The 22,061-nt window shown below is 38.9% G+C and overlaps 1 protein-coding gene across 1 annotated transcript in view; it reads left to right on the top strand.

The window, feature by feature from the left end:
* Window positions 1–22,061, top strand: part of SH3GLB1 (SH3 domain containing GRB2 like, endophilin B1) — a gene marked incomplete in the record, with an annotated part of 1,384,102 nt that overhangs the window by 1,039,517 nt on the left and 322,524 nt on the right. The window contains 1 exon segment of the mRNA XM_044085714.1: window positions 1,577–1,666. Within this exon segment, the coding sequence (XP_043941649.1) occupies window positions 1,577–1,666 (90 nt within the window).

Genomic DNA, 22,061 nt, shown 5'->3' with positions numbered 1-22,061 from the left:
AAGAATATATTATCATACTCAAGTATTTATGAAGAATAACAAATACTTCATCCTTTACGAATACTCCGTAATTTATAAATGGGCTGTTTTGAATAATATACAGTAATGTCAGTATGAATAACGAAATCTCATGTAACATAATAAAAAATTATAAAACAGTCCCTAAAACAAGTTATTTGGCAATACATTACTAAAGGAATATTGATTTCTTTATCATCTGAAAATAAATCAAACAAGCTGTTATCAGTTAATCTAGCATCTTGCTCTCAATATTGGTGAGTATTTAATTGGAAATTCCTGCATAGATCCTTTCTAACCCCCGATAACATTTCAAAAATTAAATCTTCCAGTAATGGGGTATGTTGAAGATGTCAAAGGTCATCTAAAGCAGATTGCTCTCATTTTTCATGACTGTATGGATATTAAAGCATATTGGAATGATATTAATGTTTTACAAGCAATTTATACAGATTCATTTGTCATGACTAAAGCTTTAATTTTATTGAATATAACTGAAGGTTCTCCTATGAATAAAACAAACCTTTGTTTACTATGGACATTGCTAGCAATAGCAAGGAAATGTATAACTAGGAAATGGAACTCTTAACACAACACTTACCATGGAGGACTTCCTATCTCTACTGAAGATGACAGCATTAATGGAGACTAAAATCAAAGAACTAAGAAGGTGTATCCTAAGCCATTAGTTAATAATCCATGGAAGAAGGTTTTGTTATTGATTGAAACTGTACAACTGGAATCGGTCTCTACTTGATAACCTATATTCTGAGTATCATTATTATATGTTTTATAAATTTGTTAGTATCTTAAGTCTATTTACGTCAGGCTAAATGTAAATATTGTATAGTCACCTAATTAGTTGGTTACTTAGAATGTAAACAAATATTCTCTATGTTATATGTTTAAAAATAAAGGATTCTACATACTCTGGATGTGCATAGGCACCTCAGATACTATCATGACAGAAATAAGTCCTTTTGAAAAGTAGATCAGCTGTTTATTTTTTATGATTGAACAAAGAAGAGAGAACCTGTGTCAAAACAGTGTTATGAAGCTGGCCAGTTAGGATACAACCCGTGTAACCAAAAGGCTACTGCAGCAGTGAGGAATTTGAACATCTACTGTTATGGTAAATACAACTAGCACAGCTGCACTTTATAGGAAGAAAAAGTAAAATGACGCACTACACATACGAAAACTCATTTTCTTTTTTTCAGAAATTATTTTAGTAGTTTTTAAACTTTTAATGATAGCATAAACGGAAATCACAGAACAGTTCTGTGTTTTTTGAACCTTTTAAAACTGCAAGAATACACTTGTTACTTGACTTGTGAGGTATTGATTGACAACTAACTTTTGTGAGCTGTATTTCTGTTCAGGAAGAGCTGAGCTAGTAAGGTGTAAATTTGAAGGTTTAACATAAATGACAGTATAAAAATGCTCTTGCTTGAATTTGTGTGATAGTCAAGGCTAATTATAGATTTGTTGTGCTTTTTATGTTCTGCAAATGGTGCAGAAACTGAAAACCACATAAATTCTTTATTTATTTTGATAGGCCGAACAAGAGCTCAGAGTTGCACAGAGTGAATTTGACCGACAAGCAGAGATTACAAGACTTCTGCTGGAAGGAGTTAGTAGTACCCACGTAAGTGTTTTACCTCTGCTGCAATGAAAACTATATTCAAAATACCTATGGTAGTGATAACCTTGAAAATAAAATGCTTCATTTTTTGGTGTCCTGACCTGTAGATAAATGTGAGCCTTGCCACCACAGACTGAAAGTTTGAAACTGAAAGCTAGATAAGTCTTGGTCATGAAGACTATTTTTGTCCGTCTGAGAGAGATTTCTGTCTGCATAACATAAATGTTGTTTTTCTTTCTTTACTTCTCTCTTCACACTGACATCCATTGCTTCAGTCATGGCATTCTGTGGCATCTTTTGCCCATAGCAGAAACCATTTATTTAATTGTCTTCAAGTTCAGGGAGGCCCAAATTTTTCTTTTGCATTTGTTTTCATATTGTATGCCTATTTGTGATGCTACTACTGTAAAATGATTTCAGTTTACTTAACATAATCTTGTGCAATTTCCTGGAATATTGGATGTATTTATTCCCTATCTGAAAATTAAATTTAGTTTCCTGCAAGCAGTTGTCCAACAGCAAACGGGCTAATTTACTTGACTTTTTCAGCTACTTAAGATGTTCTTCGTGTTTCACTGTTGCAGTCAATTACATTTGGGTTATCTGCCTGCAGGCAGCCATCAGCCAGCCTGAATATCTAAGTCTTGGGTCCTGCGTTGGATGCGGTCTCTTCTTTCGTGGCGTCAGGTCATCAGGGGTATAAAGCATGCAGCTGATGCCATTACATCAGTCTTTCTTGCCGCGCAGTGCCCGAAGCAAAAGCAGTTCACAAGTGACGGTCGTCAGACTCCTGAAATTTGTTTTCAAGTTTCAGAACCGAAGACTTCAAAAAAGCTAAATACCTTGCTGGGGATCCTTTTTTTGCTCTAAACCGATGTCAGTAAAAGTTAACAATTGTATTACCTGCGGAAAGCAAATACCTCATAAAGATTTTCATTCCTACTGCATTCCTTGCTTAGGCCCACACCACGACATCCCTCACTGTCGGTTTTGTGCCTTATTCAATCCTCGAACTATTTGTCATCGGTTCATTTTTGCATCAAACTATTTCGGTACGTGGTTTAATTATCCAGAAATAGCTTCGGTAAGCCATCTGACTACTGACATTGCAGACCCAGAGACCATTTCCCAGGGACCTAAAGGCATTAAGGCTACTACTGCCAAAAACCCTACCCCCTCTGATAGAGATTCCAGGGCCTTGGACAGATGGGGTAAGAAGGTATACACTTCTGCTACTTTGGCCATTAGGGCCTTAAACATCCAGTTTTGTGTGTTAAAGTGTCAGCAGCATATTATGGGACTACTTAAACAGAAAATGATGTTGATTCTTGCTGTACAGAAAATAAAGAACTACAGGATTTAATGCAGTCTGCTGAACAAGTTGGTAAACATACTTTGTAATGTGGTTTTGACTCTTTAGAAGCATCTTGCAGGGCTGCTGTCACTGGGTCTGTTCTTAGAAGGCATGCTTGGCTTTAAGGAACAAAATTTGCCAGATCATGTTAAAGCTAAATTACTGGATGCTCCCTTAAACCAAGACCACCTGTTTGGCAACAAAGCAGAAGTCGTCCTTAAAAAGATGGAGGAAAAAGCTAAATCTATGCAAATTGTTAAAGATTTCCTGCAGGTACAACCTCCCAGATTCAGTAGACATTGGCCTTCTAAGAACTGGTCCATTTCTGTCTCTTCCAGGCCTTCTCAGTCCAAACCCAGGAACAGCAGACGACCTAGGCTACAGTCTCAAGGTACTCACAGGCCTAAGCAGTGGGGGGCTTCCACTTCCAAAGCTGGAAGTAGTAACACACACCCCTATGGAAAACTGTCACAATAACTTAACCTTAAACCTTCCAAGCCCTGCTCAACTGCCTGCTCCCTTAGGGGGAAAGTTCGTTCTGCATGTAAAAAACTGGGAACTCATTACCCAGGACAAATGGGTTTTAAATATAGTTTCCCAAGGATACAGATTCCACTTCCACACCTTACCACCCCCAAACGGTTGGCCAGACCTACCCCCAAATCAGTGGGCAGAGGCTCAAAAGCAGGTTCTCTCTCTTCTAAATATCAGGGCTATTCAACCTGTCCCAGAAGAAGAAAGGGGACAAGGTTTTTACTCAAGACTTTTCCTGGTACCCAGAAAAGACAGCTCTTGGTGTTTTATCCTGGACCTCTCTATTCTAAACACCTTTTTGGTAATCCCAAAATTCAAAATGCTAACACTTCATCAGCTGCTTCCTATGCTAGGCAAAGATGCCTGGTTGGCAATCTCAGACTTAAAGGAAGCTTACCTGCACATTCCAATAAGGGAATCTTGCAGGAAATACCTACGCTTCAGAGCAGGCTACATGCACTATCAGTTCTCTGCACTTCCCTTTGGCTTATCTACTGCACCCAGGGTATTCACAAAGTGCCTAGCTCCAGTAATTGCATTTTGCAGGCAAAGAAATATTCAAATGTACCCATATCTGGACGATTGTCTTATTCAGGCAGAAAGCCAGGACATGCTACTAAATCATCTGGCATTTGTAAAGAAACGTCGGACATCACTGGGGTACATCATAAACGAAAAGAAATCTCATCTAGTACCCTGCCAACAAATTGTATTCTTGGGAGCAAGCTTGAACACAACTTCCCAGATGGCTTACCTCATGCCAGAGAAACAAGTTTATTTGATAGCCTACCTAAAACTACTGGCCACAAAGACCCAGCTATCTGCAATGAAAATCCTGCAGGCCCTGGGGTTCATGGCCTCTTGCATTCTACTAATTCCATATGCAAGACTGCATATGAGGAAACTACAATGATATCTAAAACGCTTATGGTGTCAACATTCTCAGGACCTGGAATCAATGATTCCTATCATTCCTTGTATAAAGACAGAGTTCCTTTGGTGGGTAGAGGCCTGCTACCACAACAAGGGATTGCCATTCACTCTACCCCCTGCTGCCCAAACCCTAACAACAGACGCATCAGACTATGCATGGGGAGCTCACTTGGCAGGCCAGTGCATTCAGGGCAAATGGAAACCAAGTCAGATGCACCTGCATATCAATCAAAAGGAAATGTTAGCTGTACAGAATTCCCTGACAGCCTTCAAGGACCACATTCTTTCAGGACAGTTATTGGTAAAGACAGACAACACCACTGTTATGTGGTACATAAACAAGGAGGGGGGAACCCAGTTGTTTCCTCTCTGCAGACAAGCCATGGCTCTGTGGAACACAGCCTTTTGAGCTACCAAGTGCACCTACAAGCTCAATTCTTGCCAGACAAGCTAAATTCACTGGCAGACGACCTAAGCAGAAATCTCATGGACCCACATGAGTGGAAACTGGAACCAAAGATATTCACCATTTTGAGAAACAAGTGGGGGAACCCAGAGGTAGACCTGTTTGCCTCCCCTCAGAACTACCAGTTGGACATGTTCTGCACAAGGACTTCCTACAGTCAAGCTTGGAAAGTGAATGCCCTGTCCTTCACCTGGGAAAGCCTCTCCGTTTATGCCTTTCCCCCTCTGCCTCTCCTCTCGAAAGTTCTGCTAAAGATCAAACAAGACAAACCAAGGACAATACTGGTTGCACCAGACTGGCAACGCCAGCACTGGTACCCCCTCTTGTGCAGTATGTCACTGCTGGAACCATGGCACCTGCCTCAGACCCCTTCCCTGCTGTCCCAACAGGAGGGCCAGATTCTGCACCCCCAGCTTAAAACCCTGAACTTTGCAGCCTGGCTAATTCCCTGAGCCCTCCAATAGCATCCATCAGCAATTTAGGTGCTAGATGTCATTCTAGAGGCAAGGAGGCCTAGTACTAGAAAATCATATGCTGAAAAGTGGAAAAGATGCTGTTTCTGGAGCCAGACTCAGGGGATGGGCACAACAGTGCCCAGCTTACCGCATATTTAACAGAGATGCTCCACAAGGGCCTTACCTTCTCATCAATTAAAATTCATGCCTCAGCCATTTCAGCATGTTCTAGTACTGAGCCCACCCCTCTTCTCTTACCCCCTGCTGAAACAATTCCTCAGAGGGGCCAGAAATGTATGACCACCCAGGAGAACCCTACTCCAGCCTGGGACCTTAACTTTGCATTGGAAAAGCTCACTCTACCTCCTTTTGAGCCAGCTACAACTGCAGAGTTGAAATTCCTTTCTTGGAAAACAGCCTTCCTTCTAGCCATCACTTCATCAAGAAGAGTGTTTGAATTACAGGCCCTCATGGCAGAGGAGCCCTTCATCATCTTCCATGCTGACAGGGTGTCCCTCAGGACCAATCCTTCCTTTATGCCCAAGGTGGTATCCAGTGTAGCCCTTAATCAGTCCATTCATTTGCCAACCTTTTTTCCTAATCCACAGAACAAAGGAGAACAAATACTGCACTCTTTGGACATGCACAGACAACTTAGATTTTATTTGGACAGGACTAAGCCACTCAGAAAAACTGAACAGCTTCTAGTTGCCTTTGCCGCAGGGGCAGAGGGGAAGGCCATTTCAAAGCAAACCATTTATAAGTGGATAGGCCATTGCATTCAATTCTACTATAAGCACCATGGAAAACCTACCCCATAGGAAATAAGATCACATTCCACCAGGGCTGCATCTACCTTTACAGACTTTCTCAGAGGTGTCCCTACCAGGGACATCCTAGAAGCTACTACCTGGAGCTCTGTACATACCTTCACCAAGCATTACCACTTGCCTATTTTTTTCTAAATCCAGAGCTGGTTCTGCCACTGCAGTCTTGCATGGCTTAATAGCTGGTCCTAATACTCTCTAACTTCCTCCTCCCTTCCTTAGCTTTGGGAATACCCGAATGCAATGACTGCAACAGTGAAACACGAAGAACATAGTACAGTTGTGTACACTTACCATAAATGTAGATGTTCGAGTGTATTTACTGTTGCAGTCCTGGTTACCCTCCCTCCAGCCCTGGTTTAGTGTATTTCAGCTTTCTGGTGTATTTGCTTTTTGTTGGAGGTGTAACCTGATATATAATTGCTTCCCATTATCGGGGCACCGGACATCTGGGGCAAGAAAAACTGATGTAATGGCGGCTGCATGCTTTATACCCCTGATGACCTGACGTAATGGAAGAAGAGATAGCATCTGACGCAGGACCCAAGACTTTGATATTCAGGCCGGCTGAGGGCTGCCTGCAGGCAGATAATCCAAATGTAATGACTGCAACAGTGAATACACTGGAACATCTACATTTATGGTAAGTATACACAACTGTACTTTTTGTTATTCCATAATATGTTTGCTTGGATAGCCCCAGTTTCCCAAGCTTTTAAACCAGAAATAACAGTTAAGTAAATACCACAGTTTTCCCATCATCTTGAGCTGCATTCTTTTTGGGCTTTTGATAGTAACCCTGGACTGCAGCGTCTGACTCTTAAATCATTTCAGACTTGGGTAAGGCCAACACTGTAGTTGACTACATGATAGAGAGTTTGTACCTTTGGGTCATTTATTTTCTTAGGACTTCACTAGGCACTCAGTTCTACACACCCATTGCAAATCTAGACGAACTATACCCCAAATTTTCTTTAGCCTCAAGGAGGGTAACAAGATAGGCTGGGGGAATTGAAGTCTGCCTGTCAAGTTGTTTAGTTTTACATGCGAAGGTGGCAAGAGTCCTACTGTGCTTGCTGTAGTAGATGCTTGTTCCAGGGTAAGGGTGCATGGTGGGATTTGAATTTGTCACACTAGTGCCTTTTATTTGTATGATGATGAAAGTTTAGGTCCTTTAACAGAGTATTTGAGGAACCATTTGTTCTGTGAAAGAATAAGGATGTAAGGGAGGGTCAGATGTTTCAGGGCTCAAAAGGCTAGACACATTACACTGTAAGTGACATAGTAGAGAGAGTAGGCCATCAGTCTAGCCATACAACTGGGGGATTTTTGAGGCCATTGAACTTTTTAGTTAGTAATTTGAATTCTCTCAGGTTAAGTGATAGGTCTAGAAAATTACGTGCTAAAGGTGGAGTGTGTTCAGTAATTGAGCTGAAGAGAATTAGAGTAAAGATTTAAGACTTAGGGAAGATGCCTTTAGAAATTAGATCAGTCAGAAAGAAGGCATTCTGAACTACTATGGATATATGATGGTCAAAAGATAAGGAATTATCAGAAGAGTGCCTAGCAAGGAATTCTCAGAGAGAGTACCTAGCTCCCCTTACAGCAGTGTCTGGCCATAAGGGTATGTCGTCTTTGGTTTGTTGTGGAACTGTTTTGTTTATCAAAATGAACTGTGGTGAATTTTTTCATGGTGCAAAGATTGGTCTCAAACTAAACATTTGTTAATATAGTCTAGCTCATGTTGGAGTAGTTGTGAGTCAGTGCATGATTGAATAGCAACACCCAATGTGCAATTGTCTGCATACTCACATAACCATAGATGTTCTTCATATTGGTCACTGCTGCAGTAGCCTAAGCAATATGGGTTATATCTTGCATAGGGTATAACAGACGGTTAGCTGCCAAAGCTTCACGTCACCTTCCATGCATGCAGATTGTCTAACAGCTTAAGCTGAGCTGATGACAGGTTGGAGGAATATATTGACTCAAGAAAAGGATGGAACAAATAGAATAAACTTTAGCTAGCTATTCAGATGAACTGATAAAACTGCAAAAATCAGAGGTTGAAAAAAGGTTGGGTGAGTATGAGCCTTCTCAGGAAGAACACAAAGTCCTTCACAGCTTTCCTCTCATTGAAGGGAAACACTCCTGAGTGGGCTTTCGAGGATCTGTGGTCAGCTTTTGCTGTTCCTTTGCTGAGTATACATTTTCCCTTTGGGGAAAGACCTTCACATCAAAATATTATTTTATTGTACTTTCCTGCTTAGGGATCTTTTTAAGCTGCTAGTTTGTTTTAATGGACTGTCAAGAGTCTACATTGTGGTTTTAAATGAAAATTCTCATTTCCTGTCAGTTTGAAAGTTGTTTAAAGTATTTGGTAACCATTTATTTTTTTCTGGGGAGAAATTGTGTATTTTACTGTTTGGGTGCTGGTTAACTGTTTACTTCGTGTTCATGTGAAAAAGTGACTTAAAGATTTTTATTTTTTTAATCTGCTTTTGCTGCTTGTTTTTCCCAGAAAACAGGGACCGTTTTTGACTTGACAATGGCATAGATTGTTGGTCCCACTCTGTCCTTCTAGCCACAAAAGAAAAGTTAAGCAAATAGCCTTACCACCACAGTAGGCTAGCAATTTGCTTCAGCCAGAGGGAGGTGACTCTGCTTTGGCCATTTGTTTTACCTCAGACCACTCATCTTTTACCCCAGATCCCACTGAAGTACCTACATAATTATTGACCCAGGGGTTAGCCATATCCTCTGCGGCTTTTGGAGTGCCCTCAGTGGACAGTGGAGAGAGACAGTGGTCAGTTCTGGGAGAAGGAACAGGGAAGACTTCCCTGTTTTGTCAAAATATTGTTACCATAACTGGAAAGTTACTAATGACATTTGTAACACTGTTGTCCCTATTTTGTCTGTCAAAAAGAAACAGAAAACTAAACATTTATTTACTCCCCAAATTTCCATAGACAAGAGTAGTTTACTGGGTCTGGCCCAAGGTTTTATACAGGCTATTTATCTTTCCCAAGTGCTTTATGTTAAAAGAAAGAGGGATTACTCTCTTCTAGAAGAAATCAAGATTTTAAATCTGGACAGGAAGATGAAGGTACAGATACAGGAGTTTATATGGAGTTTTCTGATTCAGACTCAGAAGGGAGCTCAGTTTCTCATTCTTTCTTTGGAGGTTCCACTCTCTTTGAAATTACATTCAGAGTATGCATGCGTTTTCAGTGAGAGTACACTGAACTTTCTCAGCTCCTCAAAAAGTTGTATGAGCTGTTATAGAAGGAATTTCCCAAACCTTCACCTGTTCTTCCGGTTCTGCCAGCTATGGAGGATATGTGTGCCTCTCCCTGTCATTTTCCTGATGGCTAACATGATGCTCTTAAAAAGGGTCTATATCAGAAGAATCGAAGTTTCAAAACTTGGAATCTGATATAGTTGACACCATATGTTCAAAGTCTTGAAATGTTGAATCTTTTAACGGAGATCTCCGTACAGTGCGGAAAGGGAAGGTTTCCCTTTTTCTGCACTGTAGTGCGATCTCAGAGTTGGTATATTTAAGTAGCGGGGATGTGGGGGGTGCAGGTGGGCTTGGCCCTCCGCTTAGAGCATTTAAATGGTTTGTTTTTTAGGTTGTTGTGTTTTATTACATTTTCAATGTTTCAAGACTTTGATTATATGGTGACGACCATATCAGATTTGAAGTTTTAAAACTTTGATAATGTAATATAGACCCTCTTAGAAAGACGAGTAGTATGTAAGAAAATAATCAGTCTTTGTCTCTTCCAAGATGGCTGTAAACTGATCAGCAGCTTAATTTCATCTCTCCCCATATGAAAAAAGAAAGTGAGAAGAAAGAGCTAGTAATTCTGCCAGTTTGAGTAAAATTTAGTTACTGACTAATAAGTACACCGTATGGATGCCAGCAAAAAAGAACCTGACAGAAAATCAACTAGAAGAGAAAACTGTGCCTGGAAAGAATCCTGCCACTGTTCAGCAAAAAGCAGTTCAAGCTTCAGCTTTGGTACAAGAGATATAGCTTCCAGTGATTTAGAGGAAAAATAAATGTACTCAGAAGTGATTAAAGTGAATGAACTATTGGAGGAATATATCAAGTCAGATAAGAAAAGGATGGAACAAATAAAATAAGTCTTAGCTAGCTTTTCAGGTGAACTGATAAAACTGCAAAAATTAAAGGTTGAAGAAAAGGTTGACCGAGTATGAGTCTTCACAAGAGGAGCTGCTGGAAGACAGAATCCACAGAGAAAACCCGAGATATTCTGCTGTACCAGAGAAACTGGAAGGAGCAAACTTTTAATTTTATGAAAGCACATTATCTCCCCGCATGTGAGGGCCCCCACATTAAGCAGCCGTGGGTTTCTCCATCTATTCTGCTCCTTGCCTCGTTCATTTAGTGTCATCGCACAATTCTGTTTTTTTTTTTTTAAAGAACTTGCTATCTTGACTGCTGCAGCCAATCAGGTCCCTTGCTTCACTTGAAAGCTGCACTCAGTCAGGTCCGCTTCATTGAAGCTAGGGACCAGATTGGCTGCAGCAGTCAGACACAAGTTCCACTTTTCTGATCGGCTTTGCTGTAATCTGTGGTATGTTGGGTCAGTTCTATGGATTATCGGCGTTAGGCATACCTCTGAACTGCCCAGTTTTTTTAATAATGTCCACATTTTTACTTCATATTTTTTAGCTTGTTCTTCATAAAATTTGTGGTTTTCTTCACTAAATAATGGCAGACATTTACATTTCAGACTTTAGAAATGCAGGCTAAAGCAAAGCCTGAAAGCAAGTTTTGTAACTTTATATGAGCAATATTTAAAAAGTGTCCCTATTTTTAAGCCTTTGTACCCCCATTATTTTGGCTTTGTCCAGATTTTTCACACTAACAGGTTGAGAGGTGTGGTGTGAGGATGGATGGAGAATGCAAGTTTTTCTGGAAAGACTGTGGGACCAGCAAAGAGCTGTATTTTAACTGCCCTTGTAAGGGCAATTTCTAAAAGATCTGAGAAACTGTCCTTTTGAGGGAAATTTTAAAGGGGCTGAACTGGTCTGGTCTGTGTGTAGGAGAAGTAAGAGGATTAATTTGGGCTAAGGTGCTGGGGCTTGAGTAGTGCTCCCAGTCAATGTTTGGGTAGTTGAAGTCGCCCAATATAATGGTGTTCGGAGAGATCTTCATGTTCTCCAATGTTTTCAGGAAAGCCGAATGGGACCAGATGGCGTCCCAGGTTGCGTCCTACATGAACTACAAGAGGAACTAATCCCTCAAATAAAACAGCTATACAATCTCAGCCTCACTACAGAATATGTGCCCACAGAATGGCGTACAGCAACAGTGGTCCCACTCCACAAAGGTGGAGCCTCTATGGACACTGGAAACTATCGCCCCATAAGCCTGACTAGCTTATTCTGCAAGGCTATGGAGAGGATCATCATGGAGCTCATAAACAAAGACATTGGGGACCTACAGACACTAGATCCTACCCAGTTCGGCTTTGTCAAGGGCATATCCTGCCTTTTGAACCTGGTTGACTTCTTTGAAACAGTCACCAAAGCCATAGATGAAGGGAAGGTAGTCCACACAGCCTATCTGGACCTTGCAAAGGCATTTGACGCAATACCCCACTCGGGCATCATAGATAAGCTATCCAGCTTAAATATAAACCCCTATGTCACAAGATGGGTCGCAAACTGGCTCAAAGACAGAACCCACAGAGTGAGAGTTGCTGGAGCCATGTCAGACTCGAAACCGGTCACAAGTGGTGTCCCACAAGGTTCTGTCCTGGGACCACTCTTGTTCGGTATATACATTTCCGAGGTACAGGCAAACGTGGGAAGACTATGGCTCACCAAGTTTGCAGACGACTGCAAACTGGGCGCCATAATCAACTCTCCAGCTGACACAAACATCCTTCAAAAAGGTCTCACAGAGACAGATAACTGGTGCCAGCGCCATGGTTTAAAGCTAAATGCCAAAAAATGTATAGTCATACCCTTTGGCAAAAACAATGTGCCCGCAAATTACCACATAGGCGGAAACCCATTAAGTACAGAGAAAGTTATTAGGGACCTGGGGACCCAAGTTGATAGTAATCTCTCCTTTGAAAACCACATTGCCAAAGTGGTTAGAAAGACCTTCTACATAGCCCAATCACGAAGGGTTTCACATCTAGATCAAGAGAGGTAATCGTGCCCCTTTATTCATCCCTTATCAGGCCCATCATAGAATACAATGCCCCTTTTGGGGATGTACCTTACCCGACACCTGCAGCAATTAGAAAGACCCCAAAAGTATCTCACCAAGAGGATCAAGGGTCTCAAACAGATGCCATATGCTGCTCGGTTAAAACAAACTCCAGCTCTACTCAGTTGCATACCGCTTACTTCGAGGCGATCTATGCCTGACATACAAAGCTATGTCAAATCCAGAATTAATGGACATGCTCCACCTCAGTAAATCTAAATCCCTTAGAGCCACACGCTCGAGGGACTTGAACCTCAGCACAGAAATAAATAGAACTTGCTGGAGGGACAGGTTCATAACCCAGAGGCTCCCTTCGCTCTGGAATAGAATCCCAGTTCATGTGAGGCAGAGCACCTCACTGAATCTCTTCAAGAAGAATCTCGATAAGTGGATGGGGGATCGTAGGTTTGTCCCAGGGATTACTCCCGTGTCACTATTAGACAGAGGCACAGTAAACTAAACCTTAAAAAGGGCACAGTATACTCAAATCAAGGGGTGGTGTAAGCCATACAGAATTGGGCTAGGCTTATAATTGCCCCAGGGCAGATAGCCTAGTATGAGCCTATGAACCTGTAATACCAGCCTTGTATCAACTGCAGAAAAGGTAAGTTGCTGGGTTTATTTTTAACTGGGGGGTGGAAAGGAAACCCATGGAGAGGATTGTATAGCTTTTTTTCTGCAGAGTTCTTATGCTAAGATGATTTTATTTTTTTTGGGGGGGGGGGGGGTAGACTTGTGGTTGTAACAGTTTTATTTTACCTTTGGCCAGAATTCTTCTGCTAAGAGATTGAGGAAGGAAGGCTCGTCTGTAATTAATGTTCAGATCTGAAGTAGTTTTTTTAGCTAGTCTTACATAAGAATATTGATTAATGCATTTTTGTTTTGTGTACAATTGTGCTGAAATATTGGTAGTGGGGGGGGGGGGGGATAGTGGCTGTGAGAATGCTGCAGAATGTACAGATGTTTTAATGCATACCAATGCAAACCTTGTTCTACTAGTATGTTTTATGCATACCGGCAATGTTTACAACTATGCCTGATGCTACACGTTTGTTCTATGATAATTTTTGCTCTGTCCACAATTATTGTGCTGAGAGGTTGGGAGGGGAGTTAGTGGCTGTGAGAATGTTGCAGAATGTACAGCTGTTGTTTTAATATATACTAATGCAAACCCTGTTATACTAACATTGTGTATACTGGCAATGTTTACAACTATCCCTGATGGTACTCCTTTGATCTATGATTGTTTTTTGCTTTGTCTGGAGTTATTGTGCTGACAAGTTGTTGGTGGGGGTTACGGGCTGTGAGAATTTTGCGCAATATTCAGATGTTTGCCTGGTATTTGCCTCTCCATTAAAACGTGGGGTTACGCAATGCATTTTACTGCAAAATCTGTTATTCCAGCATCTTTGTTTACTCATAAACACATTGTTTTTTAATGTTATGCCTTTGTGTTTTTATTTTGCTTTCACTTCCTCCAGATTTATTGTGCCGAGACACTGGGGGGTAGTGGCTGTGAGAATTCTGCAGAATGTACTGATGTCTTAATTTGTGCCGTTGCAAACACTCTTCTACTGTTGAAGTTGATCATAGCAAAGTTTCAAGTTATCCCTGATGTTACACCTTTGTTCTGCCATTTTTTTGGGGGAAGGCTTTGTCTGCAATTGTTACACTGAGAGGTTAGGAGAGGGGTAGAGCCTGTGAGAATGTTGCACAATGTTTAGATGTTTGATCTGTGTTTTTACTTATCAAAAATGTGGATTCGCACAGTGCATGCTATATTCTTTATTAGTTCATAAGCCCAATGTTTTAAATCCCTAATGGTACGTCCTTGTCTTTTTAAATTTTTTTTTATTTTGTTTTTACCTGCTCTAGAACTGTGCTGAGACTTTTGGGGGGGGGGGGGGCACTATGAGAGTTCTGCAGAACGTACTGATTATTTTAATGAATGCTAATACAATCCCTTGTCCACATATTTGCAGATGATATTCTGATCTGTAGTGAGCGTAGGGACTAGGTTGAGGAGACCCTGGAGAGGTGGAGATATGCTCTAGAGAGTAGAGGAATGAAGGTCAGCAGGACTAAGACAGAATATGTGTGTGTGAATGAGAAGGACAGAGGAATAGTGAGGATGCAGGGAGTAGAACTGGCAAAGGTGGATGAGTGTACATACTTGGGATAAACAGTTCAGAGTAATGGTGAGTGTGTACGAGAGGTGAAGCAGAGCGTACAGGCAGGGTGGAGTGGGTGGAGAAGAGTGTCAGGAGTGATTTGTGATAGACTGGTACCAGTCAGAGTGAAAGGGAAGGTCTACAAGAGGGCAGTGTGACCAGCTATGTTGTATGGGTTGGAGACAGTAGCACTGACAAAAAGATGTTAAGATTTGCACTGGGTGTGATGAGGGTAGACAGGATTAGGAATAAGTATATTAGAGGGTCAGCCCAGGTTGGACGGTTTGGAGACAAAGCCAGAGAGGTGAGATTGCATTGGTTTGGACATGTGCTGAGGAGGGATGCTGGGCATATTGGGAAAAGGATGCTAAGGATAGAGCTGCCAGGTAAGAGGAAAAGAGGAAGGCCTAAGATGAGGTTTAGGGATGTGGTGAGAGAGGACATGCAAGTGGTTGGTGTGACAGACCAAGATGCAGAGGACAGGAAGAAATGGAAAAAAATGATCTGCTGTGGCAACCCCTAATGGGACCAGCCCAAAGAAAAAGAAGACAATCCCTGTTATTCTAATATCTTTCTAAGTTTATCATAGCAATGTTTGCAACTATCCTTGATGTTTACACCTTTGTTCTGCAGTTATTTTTGGCTTTGGAATTATGCTGAGAGGTTAGGAGGTTGGTAGGGGCTGTGAGAATGTTACACAATGTCCAGATGTTAGTTTTGGTCTGTTCATCAAAAATGTGGGGTCACAATGCATGCTTATTCTAGCATCATCATTAGTTCATAACCCCAGTATTTTAAATTCTTAATGGTCAGTCTTACTGTAGTGCTGTCTTCATCATGTGTGGATGTCTGTCTTGTATGCAAGTCTGTGTAGCTGTTTGTCCTGTAGGTGATCATTTTGCATCTGCACATGGGGGTTGTTCTAAGAGTTTATTTTTTTTAGTGTTCTAGCACGTCCATTTATGGAATATGGAGGTAGTTTTAAAAATGAGTTGGATAAGTTGGAGTGTAGATTCATTATTAACTATAGAACACGTCAACCACATGGTATGAATATTGATAGTAATTTAATTTTATAAAATAACTCACTTGGGTTAGATAGGCATTATGCATTTAGTGTTAAAATTGTTTAAAGTATAAGATCATTTAAATGCTTAAATGTTAAAAACATTTAATAAGGTAAATGTTTACATTTGATGAATTGTTTATAATGTTTCTATGGGTCTCTAAATTTGAATGTTTTAAAATGATGTTTTAAACAAAATAATTCTTTTTGAGTACTCAGTACTGCCGAATTTATGTAAAAAATATATTTATTGGATAATGAATTTATTGTTTAATTAAGTGTGTTTGAATGGTATATAAGGTGGGGGTTTTGTGGAGTTAATTTATTCCTTTGAAGGCAAAAAGCCGAGGTACCAGAGAAGAATAAATTATGGAAAATTTACCCTGCCTGTTGTTATTTTTGGTAGCTGTGCTATGGAGTGTTGTGTTGATGATATTTTTTGTCCTTTGTTGACGCTTGTGGTTCGTTGTTGTATTCACTGTGTCTTGTGTCTCTGTCCTGTGTGAGCGCGCCTGTGTGGGTGTTTTTGTGTACCTCTGAGGGACTGGCTACCTTGATGCAGTACAGAGGCTTGCCATAATGTAACTACATTGCTACTAAATGCCAGTCAGAGTGTGTGTGCGTAGATCTGTGAGTGGCTACTTTGCAGTGGTACAGGGACTTGTAATGTAACATTCGTACTAAATGCCAGTCAGTGTGTGAACCTCTGTGTGTAGCTACTTTGCTGTGGTACAGGGGCTTGCCATAATTTATTGGTACTAAATTTTATTTATTTAACATTTGTTTTCTGGGAAAGTCTGACTAGGACAGAGCCAATTTTCAGCCGAGACCCAGGGAGAAATGGTGCAGAAGCATGTCTTTGGAATGTGGGAGGAAACCCATGCGAATGCAGGGAGGACATGCAAACTCTACACAGAATGCACCCCAGCTGAGAATCAAACCAGAGAACCTCTTGCTAAGGGGCGACAGTGTTAACAGCTGCACCACTGTGTAGTCCCAGTCAGTGTGTGTGTACCATTGAGTGGCTACCTTGCTGTGGAACAGGAGCTTGCCATAATACAACATTGGTACTAAATACCAGTCAGTGTGTATCCTGACATTTCAAGTCTTTTAATGGTCTGAATGTAGTAACACTACACAATGATGGTGCTGCATGAGCTTTATAGGGGAGGGGGATGACGGCAATATGGTCACACTTTTTGTGTTCTCCTGGGTAGGGCCCCCAACGTGAAACTTGCTGGGGGCCCCCAAAATGCTAGCACTGGCTCTGGTCGCAAGCATTACACATCACTTATCTATCCAGTCACTGTCAGCCAAATATTATATAGCTCATTCAAAGTCTGCCTTCTTTTAAACCTCATTTCTTCTCTGCATGTATTATTCTCACAGTTCCCATTTTCTTTCTCTCTATTTTGCTCCTACCCTTTTCTAAAGAACCCAATTCCAGTTGTTTTATCTGTTACTATATTCACTACTTCTAGTTGGTTTAGACTTTGATTTCCATTTTCTAATTGCATTTTTAGCAGCTTCCATAATTAGACTAGGCAATTTCAATTCTGTATCATAACTCAAAAAAAAAATCATAGGCAATTTAAATTCTGTATCATAACTCAAAAAAAAATCATTTCCTTAGTTACACCAGTTTGCTCACCCAGTATTTCAGATAGAGTAGTCTGCGGGTAATTTTTAAAGTTTTCCAGGTCATTACGCTCCCAGAAAATATGTTTCCAATTACCTCTTTCTTCCCCATCACACCTCCAATATTTGCTGTCTACCTGAGGAAAAATTCTCTGGAGTGTACTTGGGGTATAAAAATACCTATGTAAACATTTCTAAAGATCCTAAATCTTCTAGACTAGATTTTAGATTGTAGATTTTGAAGATGTACATATATCCCTCCATTGTTTCTGGGTGAATTGCTTATCCAATGTCTTCCCAGTTATTTCTAACCACCTCTGTTTATTCATTTAGTTATCATGCAATATTTTTTTATGCTCTTCGAATTCCTTTTTTTTACCAGCAGCTTCTGTTCTATAGTCTACAAAAAATACCAGTGCTGGTGTTTCAATTAGGATCCTCATATTTCTTTCACTTTGTCTATCGGTCCTTGATGGGGAATGCAGTCTCTATCCTGCAATCCAAATTTTGTGGCCTCTTCAGTTACATTTCCTGAAAAATTATATTGAGCTTACTTGCTGCTTGCTGCTTACTTGCTTGCTGTTTACTGCTGAATCAGAGACGCATAGCTCTGCATGACTCCATCTGTAGTCTGTTTAAAGCACCAAGCCTTTCAAATTGTACACTGATAAAGAAATATATTTTTCAGCTATAAGCACAGTTACAGATAACTTATTTTATAACAAACCCACACGTAGTCTGTCAGATTTGTAGCATATATTTACAAAGTTTTCCTTCATTACAGATATGAATGATGACTTCTACAAAATACCTCTCTCTGTCCTTCTCTCACATAACTGAATTACTACAATAGCTATATACAGAGCTAGTCACGCACACAAGAGATTGTTATTTCCTCCTGGTATATTTTTCTGGCCTTCTATGGGAAGTCACATAATGTCTGTGTATAGACTTTTCTATTGTCCTTTTGTGATTTAAGCACTTTTGCTGATGTGAGGATTCTATTCTGAAAGGAAACATCTGTATAAGCTGTTCCTACTGGAAAAACATCACGTATTGCTGAATTTATAAAAAAGGATGTCTGTTAATAGATATTTGTTCTACAAACATGAGAAAATCATGTAATGCTTGTTTTCCAGTATTGCTTTGTTAGGCATTTTCTGATGCTGTGAAGAGAAGCCTGTCTGTTATACATATAGTATGAATGCACATTGTAAACTCTATACATATATTCAAGCAAACTTTTTCTTTCAGCATATTTACAACAGAATTAATTTCAGCCTTATATTCATAATATCTAACAATTCCCTCTGTTTTTAAACATACTCATAACATTCTATATAAAAAACACATTAAGAAACAAAACCTTTAGTCTTTTTTGATACAAGTCAAAATGCAATTTTACATAGTTAATACGATGAAAACATGTATTACTACCAAACCTGAATGTATTTAACAACTTTTACTTTTGCAGACCATTCTGTGAAAATATTATGAGCTGTGTCTGTTTCAATTTTACTTGATTAATTTATTCTTTTGCAATCACAGAATTTAATTTATGACTTAGAATTGTTTCATTAACTCTTTGCAACTGTTGAATTAACTATGAGACAATAACTATGTGCTACTGCAAGCATTTATACACTACTGAAAATATACAGTTTTAATGTCATTTTAACCATAAGATTGTGGTCATGTCTCTGAACTGCCCATTAACATCTTGGTAAAATACTGAACTGGGCTTAGATAATAAATATTTGAAAGCAATTATTTTACTGGGGTAAAACCAGTGATATTACAACTTGACAAATTACTTTTGAACTTATTACAATGTATCCTGATCAGTATGTATTTACACAGACTGTTTGCTATTTATGCATTTCAATTTATTAGGTATACTGGACCCATTTTTTAAAACATGGTTTTTCACACACATTTATTACTAGACATTCATTTCATTTGTCCTGAATTCTTCTGCATTTGTACATACAAAGACTATCATTTGTACTGAATTCTTCTGCATTTGTACATACAATGACTATAAAGTACATTTAGTCTAATCTTACAAATTTAATAACATTAATATTGAGCAAAATCTTGGAAAATGTTTGTCTCTCCAGAAATATCTAGTGGAACTGGCACCAAATGCATATGTCATGTTATTTTAAACTACATACTCAGCAATTAAAAATATTCATGCTTTTTTATACCAACATTGTTTTGTCTAAAACGTATTGAAATAGTGACCATTCTTGCTATTAGAAACATTTATGCATTTTGCATATCTTTATTCTCTCTTGTATAGTTTTAATAAAGCAATTTTAAATCATCTCTTGTTTTTTAAACCATCTCTTGTATAGCTTTACAATTTAACAGGTTGTAAATACAATTTAATTCTAAACAATACAATAATAACCATTATGATAGCTATTAACAACGTGTAAAATATCTTATCCTGTCAGGTTTAATCCAGTTTACCAGTATTTCTAATACACTAATACCTGTTTTTCCCCCATAAAAGAGTATTGTCAAGAAGAAATGAGATATTTTTTCCTGTAGCTTTATTTTAGACCCTTGTTGTTTATTTTTTCTGTAGCTTTATTTCAGACCCTTGTTGTTTATTTTTTCTTTAGAGCTTTATTTCAGACCCTTGTTGTTTATTTTTTCTGTAGCTTTATTTCAGACCCTTGTTTATTTTTTCTGTAGCTTTATTTCAGACCCTTGTTGTTTATTTTTTCTGTAGCTTTATTTCAGACCCTTGTTGTTTATTTTTTCTGTAGCTTTATTTCAGACCCTTGTGCAGTACTGCTTATACAGTCAGTGTAAAACTGAGAAAATGCCCCTCCCCCTGTGTACTTCAGCACTGTTTACCTGCCCTATGCTGTGAGAATAGAATGTATGTCAGCCCAACACTTTGGTTATACATTTATTTTATTAGGTTACTAAATAAAGCTTTCACTGTATATTACCTCTAGTAGGTATTTACACCCTCCTGCACAATTGATTTGAACTGTATATATACTATAGCCCATTTGCTGGCTGTACTTGATGCAACTGAGGGTTTTTTTTGTCCTTTTAACATTTACTTGCAAACAGATTATAAGTGACATCTATGCACAATTGTGACATTTTATTACAATTACCAAATAGTGTTGCCTGTAAACATTTTAACAATTATGTTTTAATAACAATGATGCTTTAGAAAAACTCAAGCTACTTATCTGGCAATCAGTCTTGTTGTTTATATTATCTTTCCAGCATTTCCTGTAACTATTCATTCAGTCTAGGAAGGTCTGAGCTCACATTTTATATTCTGTAAACTATAGTTAATTCTTTTGGCATTTTTCCTTTAATGTGATTGTGATTTGCATAACTATGCATTTATACTACATAAATAGACATCATTTTACAATTACCTTACATGGATTTCAGTATTTTTTATTTATTTATCTATTTAACTGTCCTGCCATTAATTTTACAAAAACTGTTTGACTAATACCATCTGTGATTTTATTTATTTTTAAAATTCAGAACTTTAACTGTTTGGTGTTACTATACAATTATAAAAAAATTGTAAAAAAACAAAATAGATATTAGTTTAACCAACACATGTTTATATTTATATTATTTATATTTGCTGTTGTCTGCCTGTTATTCTTGTGTATTGTAACAGATGTATTTTAGATGAAAAGAACACACATGCATGTCTGTCTTGTATGTGTATATCTTTATACAAGCATGTCATGTCCCTACCATCCTAGCATGCATGCTTAACCATTTTCAAAACATAAACATATTATAAAATATATTTCTTTTGCACAGATTAACTGTGTATGCAGGAAATTCCCAGTCTTTGTCAGTTGAGCTAATTTATTTCCTTTATCCTGCAACTGCTGTTGAATTTCCTGTGATGTTGCACGGTCTTTCTGACATTCTTTAGTAAGCTGTTCTGCTGAATTTGAAACTCCTATGCACTTTTGAAAAGATGTGTATATAACTTGTCTAAGCTTCCTGAACTCATTGTGTCTGTCTTTTAGAAGTTTATTACATTTCTTTGTAACAAAATGTACTAGAGTTTCTATCAGTAACTGATTTGACTGTTGTTGCAAGTCTGAAATAAACCTTTTACATCTGGTGACAGAACATAACTGTCTAACATTTGAATATAGTGTCAACATATTAACTTTTCTTGGTTCTTTACCTTTACAATTTTTGTCTGTACAGTCTAACCTTTGGATAATGTCATGCACTGTATTTTTATGACATTGTACACACAATAAACATTTTTATACCACACATGATTTTATTTCAGATACCAGTCAAATATTATAATCCATTTGCATAATGCCTTACTATCAAATTGCAGCCCATTTGCATAATGCCTTACTATTAACTTGCCCTAATAAGGTTTTACATTTGCTAATATGCTGTATATACATTTATTCTGTTATTATTATTACCTCTATGGCATTCATACTGTATGTAACACAGAATAATTTTCTTACCAGTCAACAGACAGGCAGATGGCCAAGCTGCTTTACTGTAGATGGTTGACAAGTTTCTGTAGTCACTTGTGAAGTTGGTACAGCAAAACTGGCAGATTCAGTCTTACAACTTCGTCTTGTACCTTTTCTGGAGAATTTATGGAACCGCTCCACCTTCCTGCAATGCAGTCTCACCGGATTTAGACGTCTATTA

This window comes from Protopterus annectens, chromosome 10.part0 (genome assembly GCF_019279795.1).
Source record: "Protopterus annectens isolate FY-2018-M chromosome 10.part0, PAN1.0, whole genome shotgun sequence".
Lineage (NCBI taxonomy): Eukaryota > Metazoa > Chordata > Ceratodontiformes > Protopteridae > Protopterus > Protopterus annectens.
The sequence above is the reverse complement of the archived record's forward strand: the minus strand, read 5'-3'. Positions and strand labels throughout refer to the sequence as shown.